Source organism: Anopheles merus, chromosome X (assembly GCF_017562075.2).
Source record: "Anopheles merus strain MAF chromosome X, AmerM5.1, whole genome shotgun sequence".
NCBI lineage: Eukaryota > Metazoa > Arthropoda > Insecta > Diptera > Culicidae > Anopheles > Anopheles merus.
In genome coordinates, this window is record NC_054081.1 from 24,051,268 (window position 1) to 24,061,697 (window position 10,430).

General features: G+C 46.3%; 1 protein-coding gene across 1 annotated transcript; it reads left to right on the forward strand.

The window, feature by feature from the left end:
* Window positions 1-3,170: 3,170 nt before the first annotated feature.
* Window positions 3,171-8,296, forward strand: LOC121597132. The gene is made up of 2 exons (XM_041922682.1): window positions 3,171-3,492; window positions 4,755-8,296. Exons 1-2 carry the CDS (start codon window positions 3,171-3,173, stop codon window positions 8,294-8,296), a joined length of 3,864 nt encoding a protein of 1,287 aa, XP_041778616.1.
* Window positions 8,297-10,430: the final 2,134 nt, after the last annotated feature.

Consider the following 10,430-nt stretch of genomic DNA (forward strand, 5'->3'; position numbering starts at 1 on the left):
CATGACGGAAAACATCAGTTCGGCACCTCCTCTTCTGACCATCGATGATATTAATACAGCGATCAGTAATGTCGAAAGCTGTATGAAGGAAGCAGAAGATCGTTTTGTTCCACTCATCCAAGTACGTCATAAGGTGACTGAACTCGACGCAGATACAAAACGGCTGATTGCGTCAAAAAACTCGTTGAGACGGACATACCACAGGACGAGGAACAGGACTTACTATTCTTTATACAGGCAGGTAGCTAGGATTGTTGACGCCAGAATGGTAGAGGTAAGAAATAGACAATTTTCAGATCGTTTAAAAACACTTCCTAAACACTCTCGGCCCTTTTGGCGTCTTACGAAGGAGCTCAAAGATAAGCGACGACCGATCCCAGTCCTAATTGATGGTGAAATCCCTGCCTTTACACTTAGGGAAAAAGCAATGAAATTGTCAGTCAATTTTGTTCAGGGACATAGATCGAGTGAATCCATGACTAGCACATATAAGAGTAGGGTTGCTGACAGCATCAGATCTCTTGTTTCAGAATCTATTGAAGCGACAAATATTCAGCGTATCTCCAGCGGGGAACTCCTAGGGACCATTAAGTATCTTGTTGGCTACAAAGCACCAGGAGCGGTTGGTATCTTTAATATTATGTTGAAACACGTCGGAGCTAGGCTACTTTCCACACTTGTGGAAATATGAAAAAGTGGTTCCTGTTTTAAAAGCTGGTAAGGACCCTAGCTTAGGATCAAGCTATCGTCTGATTTCACTCCTTGGTGCCTTAAGCAAGTTGTTGGAAAGAATAATTTACCCCCGTATGATGGCTTATTGTTTATTTATTTATTTATTTCATATATATTGTGAATCGAACAATGTCATCAGTGAAGGCGATGTGGAAAAGGCGTTTGATAACGTCTGGCACGATGGTCTTATCCATAAGCTGAGGGTGCAGGGCTTTCCTGTGTACATTGTTAGGTAGCTTTGTACAAGCCTAAGTGAACGGTCTTCGGCTGTCTACATTGGATCAGAGAAATCTGACCCAACAATGCTTGTGTGCCGCAGGGGAGTATTCTGGGTCCCCTGTTGTGCAACTGTTACATTGTTGACGTCCCTACATTGGGGGCGAACACGAGTCTGGCACTTTATGCAGACGACACAGCCATCCTGTACTCGGCAAAACCACTGAGATTCATACGGGCAGGTCTCCAACGAGGGCTTGACAGTTATGTAAATTTCAATCAGGCTTCGACCTTTCCATTGCCGGCGCTCCCTGGGCATGCAGCCCGGCGAATCAAACATCGCCGAGTGTGTGTGTGCGGCTGTCCCTTCTGTCCCCATCGCGGGACGACTGCCGGGGCCACGGTCTTAACGGCGGCGGCGGCAGCGGTCCTTGTCGAACGGCGTCCCACGATCGCGGGGACCCGTGCCTTCGCGATGGCGCCGGCCCCAACCGACGCGCACGCGTTCTTCTAGGGATCCTCCTTACGCAAGAGGATCCCATCCTCGTCGCCGCTGTTGTGTCTTTGGCTTGTCAGGTACTTTATTAAAACACTAATATAACAGTACACATCATAAGTAATACTGACAAGCACAATACACACTAAAATACTCGGCCGCGCGTAAGCCGCACCGAGCGCCCCTGCCGAGAGCTCGATCGGCCTTCGTGCACATTTTCTCGGCGCTCGGCACACCCTAAGCCTTGCGCGCTTAGTGTGTGCGACTGTGTGCGTGTACACACTGTCGACCCCCTGGATGTTGACCTGTGGCAGCGCAACTGCCACGGCAAGTTGCCCACAACACCCTCTTAAAAATATTTCGGGTTTATCGATGGAAAACAGATTGGCCGTTTACGGTCAGATTGTTTTACCATCAAAAGCGTACGGTAACATCGCTTGGGGAAGGTGCTCTCGCACAAATATGCAGACTATACAAGTCATACAAAGTAGATTCCTGAAAACCATTAAGGGCCAAATAGATACAGTATGGGACATTAAGATAGGGCCTCTTGTTTTCACCGCACCGTGCACTTGTTTTACCTCGTTACTTGTGTGTGTGTGTGTGTGTGTGTGTGTGTGTGTGTGTGTGTGTGTGTGTGTTTGTGTGTGTGTATGTGTGTGTGTGTGTATATATATATATATATATATATATATATATATATATATATATATATATATATATATATATATATATATATATATATATATATATATATATATAATTATAATTATAAGTGCAAGGCTTCACGTTTCATAAAAAAAAACTTTATTGCTTAAGCGCAAGCGCTTCTTACACTGAGCTGATCCAAATTACAACTGACTTATTTCTTAAATTCTACAATGCACCTAGCCTTCGATTCTACCCTATAGCTGCTGACTCTGCATCTCCGGTATGCGCGTGTCCACGTGCCGGTTCCTGTTGCTATGCGCGTCATGTTGCTATGCGCGCGTGTTCCGGTGATGCGGTCGTTGCTCGGTGCGCGTGTCCACGTGTTAGCTTCTTATTACGTGGACTCAGCTATTCGGTCTACGTAACTCCTCGGGGGGGTGAAGAAGAGCGTGTCCTCATGCGTCCGCTATTTTCGGTAGAACGTCTGCGATGGTCCGTATCGATCGTTTGTAGAACGTGAAAACGAAGATCGCCAGGGATAACGTGAAGATTGTTGAGACCAATACTCCTCCAAGTAGGCTCCAATTCCATGCGGTGTTGAACTGTTGGAGATAAGAATGCTGCATCGTTCCAATGTTCTCGAATGCGTCTTGCCTTATCATCGGTTTATGGTGTTGCCATCTGACTTCGGTGATGGATACTGTTCGAGCAGCTACGCGAATCGTGCAGATTTGAACTGCGGATCGGATCACATCCGCGCCCGTTGATGTACACATCTCTATCGATGTTAAATTAATAAATAGAGGGCGAAAAGGCTTTTTCTCTCTCTTCATCACCAGCAATTTCTTACAACGGCTTCGGTAATTATTAGCAGCAAAAACCAAAGAAAGAAAAGGAAACTTTATCCGAAAACTATTCGCGACGAAACATTGGTGCCGTGACCAGGATTGTGCCGATATCCTGAATATTCGCAATTTTTTCGATAAAGTGCTAAACGCCCTTGCCTTTCACTGCCCGACCGTTACACTGCACTTTACACTACACTCACGTACACGATAATCGCAGTTTTAGTAAGATGCCAGCTCAACCGCTTATTTTGTCGTCGAGACGAACGATTTTGATTGCCATTTTGGCCCGTTACGAAGAGTTTCTTCAAAACTACCAGCCCGATAGGGATTCTATCGAGGTGGAAACTCGTATGGCCAAATTTGACCAAATATGCAAGGATTTGGAGAGTCTTCAACAGCAGCTGGAGGACAGTGCAACCACTGCTGAAGAGATGACACACAATGCCGCCCTTAGGGAGGATTTTGAACGGCGCTTGATTCGCGTTCAATCGGCATTGAAAGCGAAATATAGAGAAATTCCGCGCAGCGAAGTGTCGCAGCAAGGAGCTGGTAGGAACCCGCTACAAGGCATAAAACTGCCCACCATCGCTCTGCCGGAGTTTGACGGCGATTATATGCAATGGCTGACCTTTAGGGATACCTTTGAGTGTTTGATTCACGATAATGTTGATTTGCCGCCAATTCAAAAATTCCATTATCTACGCGCAGCCCTAAAAGGTGAAGCAGCGCAAGTGATCGAGGCGATTACAATAAGCGCCTCCAGCTATGAATTAGCTTGGAAAACACTCGCTGAGCGATATTCGAATGAATATCTGCTGAAAAAACGCCACTTGCAAGCGATGTTCGGCATCACACCAACGAAGAGGGAAAGTGCGACAACCCTGCACCAGTTAGTGGACGAGTTCGAGCGTCACAAAAAAACCCTAAATCACTTGGGAGAGAAAACTGACGGCTGGAGCAGCATATTAGAGCATTTACTTTGCACAAAATTGCCCTCTAACACATTGCGCGATTGGGAAGAATTTGCTTCGACCAATGACAATCCGAGCTACGATTCGTTGATTGCCTTTTTGCACCGCCGTATGCGCGTACTCGAGACGCTATTGGTAAACAAACCCGAACCATCACCTATAGAAGCACCGATACCACCAAGACGCACTAATTTTCCGCGCTCTGCTAGTTTTGCTACCACTGACCGCGATGTTAATAAATGCCCGTTGTGCAATATGCCGCACACCATAACAAAATGCCAGCGATTTAATGCCATGAATCCTGCTCAGCGGTACCGTAAGGTACTTGATGCCCGCTTGTGTTTGAATTGTCTGCGAGACAATCACCGTGCTCGCGATTGCTCCTCACAGTAGTGTGTCGTCATTGCAACTTGGCGCATCACACAATGATTCACACTGAAAGCACTCCAGGCACATCTTCCACTACATTTCCAATGCTAGCTGCGCAAGATGAACCTTCACACACACCACACGCCACTGATGATCACACGGCTAACATACAACGCAGCTACGCAGCTGCAATAAAACAAGCACCTTCACAAATATTACTACAAACTGCACTTCTAAATGTAACCGATGCACACGGCATCCTGCATCCTGTGCGTGCACTCTTAGACAGCGCATCACAGCCCAATTTGATGAGCAATCGCCTTGCTCAGAGGTTGGCTTTGAAAGGTAGCTCGGTTAATATAACCCTCAAAGGAGCAGGACTATCCACCAGAACGGTGAGGAGGTCTGTTCGAGCTCAAATTGCTTCACGTGTTGAACATTTTGACTTGGATGTCGATTTTCTGATAGTAGACAAGGTGATCGCTGATCTGCCGGCGCATGATGTTTCCACTCGTGGCTGGAACATTCCTTCGGAATTTGTTTTGGCTGACCCGCAGTTCGATAAATCAGCCCCGATTGATATCATCCTTGGTGCTCGTCATTACGCTTCCTTCTTTACGAACGTAAAATCGCACGAGCTTGCTCCGAACCTTCCAACTATGCTGAACAGCGTGTTTGGGTGGGTCATGATTGGTCCCACCTCTCCTCAGAATCCTGCATCTACGACCGATTGCACCGCCGCGTCCACAATCGTCTGCATGGCATCCCTGGAGGAGTCTCTCGAACGCTTTTGGAAGCTGGAAGAGTTAAGCGTCAATGATTCGTACTCACCTGATGAGCGGCGATGCGAAACATTGTATAAAGAAACCACTCAGCGCGACGAATCGGGTCGCTATATTGTACGATTGCCCAAACAGACCGACTTCACGGAAAAGCTTGGCCTGTCTAAAACTACTGCTTTGAGACGCTTCGAGCTGCTGGAGAGGAGGCTAGAACGCAACCCACAGCTCAAGGAAGACTATCATGCCTTCATGAAGGAGTATTTGGAGCTGGGGCACATGTCGCTCATGAACAAAGATAGTGGGGATGAACAGGCGTACTACCTACCGCACCATCCCGTATTTAAAGCCTCCAGTACCACCACGAAAGTAAGGGTCGTGTTCGACGGATCTGCAAAAACAAGCACCGGTTATTCCTTGAATGACATTCTATGTGTTGGTCCAATCGTGCAGGACGAGCTGCTTGATATTGTGTTGCGATTCCGCACCTACCAAATAGCACTTGTGGGAGATATAGCTAAAATGTACCGACAAATATTGCTGCATTCTGATGATCGTCGATTGGTGCGCATATTCTTTCGATTTTCGCCGCAAGCTCCGATCCAAGTATATGAGCTCAACACCGTTACATACGGACTAGCACCTTCCTCGTTTCTGGCTACACGCACACTTATCCAACTAGCAGATGATGAAGGGACTGAGTATGCGCTTGCACCTGCAGCCCTGAAACGAAACTTTTACGTCGACGACTTCATTGGTGGTGCCAATAACGTTCGCGAAGCTGTTCAGCTGCGTAAGGAGTTATCAGCGCTACTTGCCAAAGGTGGATTTGAGTTGCGCAAGTGGACATCAAACAATCTGAGCGTGCTCTCCGGCTTAAGCACCGAGTATATCGGCACACACTCATCGCTGCATTTTATACCCAACGAGACGGTCAAAGCACTCGGCATCTCGTGGAAGCCTGAATCGGATGAGCTGTGTTTTGAATCCAACACTGAGGCTGATGAAGCCACGTCGACTAAGCGATCTATTTTGTCGAGCATTGCCAAAATGTACGATCCGCTCGGATTGATAGCACCGGTGATCGTGCGTGGTAAGATGCTGATGCAGGAGCTATGGCTACTGAAATCCGGCTGGGATGAACCTGTTCCTAATCACATCTGTAAAAAATGGAAGGCGATTCAGAGCGACTGGAAAACGTTATCCGAGTACAGGACTAACCGTTACGCTCTGTTACCAGATGCAACAGTAGAATTTCACACATTTACTGATGCTTCTGAGGCCGCCTACGGAGCATGTGTCTACGCTCGTTGTGAAAACGCGGCGGGAGAAGTCCGCATCAGCCTATTAGCTTCGAAGTCTCGAGTGGCACCACTGAAGCGCGTCACGTTGCCGAGGCTTGAACTAAGCGCAGCTGTCCTGGGCGCCCATCTGCATCATCGCGTCAAGGAGGCAATGCAGATCGTGTGCGCCGAATCGTTTTTCTGGTCCGACTCAACAGTTACGCTAAAATGGATTGCGTCACCTCCCAACTCCTGGAAGACGTTCGTGGCAAATCGCGTAGCTGAGGTGCAACACTACTCTCATCCAAGGCAATGGAGGCACGTTCCTGGCACATCCAATCCTGCTGACTTGGTTTCCCGAGGCATGTCGGCAGCACACTTCACGCAGAATCAGCTTTGGAATAACGGTCCAGATTGGCTTGTGCAACCTTCGTCCCATTGGCCCAGCTCAGATCCAGAACCAAGCGATGAGGCGGACCTAGAAACACGCCAGGTGAGTGCCGCTTTAGTTTGTACACAAACTCATCCATGGTTTGGCATTTCTTCATCCTTCACTAGAATGGTACGCATCATTGCATACTGCATACGGTTTGTGCGCAACACCAAGCAGAAGGCGCGATCACAGCGACCGATACCGCACACCAATGCATCCAAAACGATCACGCCCAAGTACGTGGATGCTGCAAAAACTGTGCTTTGCAGACTAGCCCAGCAAGATGCATTTTCCGCGGAAATCAAGCAGCTTAAAAAGGGAGAAGCATTGATGAAACAATCACCTTTACGAAAACTTACCTCATTCCTGGATACAGAAGAGGTAATACGGGTAGGAGGACGATTGAACTTGTCGCAACTACCGTATCAGTCCAAGCATCCAGCTGTTCTACCGAAGAACCACAAATTCACTCGTCTACTTGCGGAAGATTATCATGAAGAGATGAAACATGCTAGTGGAAGGCTATTGCTATCCCGCATTAGAGAGCTGTATTGGCCACTGGGCGGACGTCGCTTGGTAAAAAGCATCGCAAGGAACTGCTTCCGCTGTATTCGGCAAGATCCCATACTCGCCCGGCAGCCGGTTGGCCAGCTTCCACCATCCCGCATCACACCGAGCCGACCTTTTTCTGTAACCGGAGTGGACTACGCCGGTCCATTCTACTTGAAGCCAGCGCACCGGAAGGCAGCAGCTACTAAGAGCTATCTGTGCGTTTTCGTGTGTTTCGCTACGAAAGCTGTGCACTTGGAACTCGTAGGAGACCTCACAACGGCGGGATTCTTAGCAGCGCTACGCCGATTCACATCACGACGCGGATTGCCAGCCCACATCCATTCTGATAATGGGAAAAACTTCGAAGGCGCAGAACGTGAACTGAAGGAGCTTTTTGAGCTGTTCAACGACGAACAACACCGCAACACCGTGGCTACCAGATGCGCTGACCGGGGAATCACTTGGCATTTCAACCCACCAAAGGCTCCACACTTCGGCGGATTATGGGTAGCAGCAGTAAAAACGGCGAAGCGACACCTCTATCGTCACCTGGGCAATACGCGGCTGTCGTACGAAGGCTACTGCACTGTGCTCCACCAAATCGAAGCAGCGATGAATTCCCGTCCGCTGTTGCCTTTGTCCGACGATCCCAACGAGCTAGCTGCACTCACACCGGCACACTTCCTTATTGGCACATCGATGTTCGCCGTGCCTGAACCGGACTACACCCAGCTGAAATCCTGCACGCTGGATGATCTTCAGAAGTGGCAGCTTTTGGTTCAGCGTTTTTGGAAGCATTGGGCCACTGAGTATCTACAAGAAATGCAAAAAAGTTATGCAAGTGGTGGCAGCAACAACAGCAACATACTTCCCGGCAGGTTAGTGATCCTCATGGACGAATCGTTACCACCACTCGTTGGCCTCTCGCGCGTATCGTTGAAATCCATCCCGGTGAAGACAAGATAGTACGCGTCGTTACGCTTAAGACAGTTAAGGGAATAATTACGCGACCGATCACGAAAATATGCGTTTTACCGCTCAGAACTGATAGCGAAAACCACGTGTAGTCTAGAAAGCAACTTTTTGTTGACATTTGTCAAGGTGGGGAGGATGTTCGAGCAGCTACGCGAATCGTGCAGATTTGAACTGCGGATCGGATCACATCCGCGCCCGTTGATGTACACATCTCTATCGATGTTAAATTAATAAATAGAGGGCGAAAAGGCTTTTTCTCTCTCTTCATCACCAGCAATTTCTTACAACGGCTTCGGTAATTATTAGCAGCAAAAACCAAAGAAAGAAAAGGAAACTTTATCCGAAAACTATTCGCGACGAAACAGATACTGCTCCCCAATATGGCTCTACTGTGCTGGAGATAGTCTTAGAAGAAAATGTTTGATTCATTATCGTTACCTCGCAATCGTTGAAGCGTATCAGAAGATTTCCGGAGACGAGTTTATCATCGGGTCCACAGCTTGAACTCAGGGCTGCTCCTTTTGCGTTGTCGACAATGATAAGTCCATCGGATATTAGCTTTATCGTCGTGTTGTTCTTTCTTGCAGTAGAACAATCGCTTTTTCTCCCTAGGATGAGATTGGATGTGCATTTATCGATGTACTCCCTGTATTGGTTTTGGATGTATTCATCAGGTTTGGCTGGTTTGAACACTTTGTTCCGTGTTTTTATAAGGTGCGTCGGAGTCTCTACTATGATTCTGTTATCGATACTGAGAGGAAATACTTCAAGCATTGTTGCTTCTTCATCAGCTAGCTGAGGGATCTTCAGTATGTAGAGTATCGAATTCGAGTTGATCGCGATAATTGGTTGTACTAGCTTTAGCGCTTCATCTGGTAATTCGACTTTTACTCCTTGGTCTTCTAGTATGGTTTTGATGGAGTTTATCTCTGGTGATGATAGAATCTTGTTGCTAACTACTGATACTTTAGTCCAACTGATTGCTTCTTGAATTTCTTCTAAAACATGGTTGATGATATCGATGTTCATTATGGTTTTAATGGTTTCTAGTTCATTCAGCATTACTTGTTCTCGTTCTTTTGTCAATTGATTTATGGTGTCAGTGAGGGTTCGTAGCCTGTGATCGAACTGTTTGTTGATTCGGTACTGTTTGTTGTTGTTCTCGGTTAGCTCGTTCATTGTGGTGTTGATGATTCTGAGGTCGTCGGCGTCAGGACTTCCTCCTATCCATTTCCAAGCTGTTCCTAAGATTTCTAGACTTCTAGCTGTTCTATGTTTAGGTTTTAATTGTTGGAAGTTTGAGTACAATAATTTTTCTTTTAGTCTGACAATTTCTTTAAGTTCGTTATTAATGTTTTCGTACGAAAAGTGTGTAATGGTGTTAATAGCATTTTCAAGGATTAACATGTTTATAGGATGTATGAATTTTATGCTTCCTGTTTGTAATCTACAAGTTCTGGTTTTAAGAAAAAATATCGGTTGCCTGTTCAAATCTATGATTTCTAATTCTTTACTTTGCGAGAGTTGTGTAAGCAGGATTAGCATGAATGTTATCGGAAAGTATTGCATTTTCGATCTCCAAGCCTGGGAAAGATAAAGAAAACGGAAAGAACGTATTACTGGGACTTGATTCTCCTTAACTTGTTTTTGTTCCTCTTGATATTTCTTGCCATTGTAACTGTTTTATCATTCGCATTAAGACAAGTTTTTTCGTTGAATCGCGGGTCTAATTTTTTCCTAACGCCTTTCTTTACAAATATCTGTTTACCTGTCTCTATTTCCGGTGGTGTTTCTTTTTCATCGTTATATTTCTGCATGTTTCTACTTGCATTGTGGAGCTTTTGGGATACTTTTTCGTAAATGTTTCTAGTGGTTTGAATTATTTGTTCTGGATTCCGATTGCTAGTTCTGTTAAAAATGATTTCGTTGGGCGTGAATCCTGTTGAGGAGTGAACTGTTTCGTTGTATAGTGCTGTCACTACTTTTATGATCTCCGGAGAGCTTAAATCTCTGAACTTGTGTTTATTGGTGTTGAACAATTCTATAATTGTACTGTGTGTTCGCTCTACCTGTCCATTGGTTTCGGAGGATGAAGAAAATTCTAATTCTGTTCCTAAATTGGCTA

Bases quoted from the DNA above. Each gene is read 5' to 3' on its own strand.
- LOC121597132 (XM_041922682.1), top strand. From the start codon at position 3,171: ATGCCAGCTCAACCGCTTATTTTGTCGTCGAGACGAACGATTTTGATT. The intron at 3,493-4,754 runs GTAGGAACCCGC...TTCTGATAGTAG, and splicing joins AGTGTCGCAGCAAGGAGCTG to ACAAGGTGATCGCTGATCTG.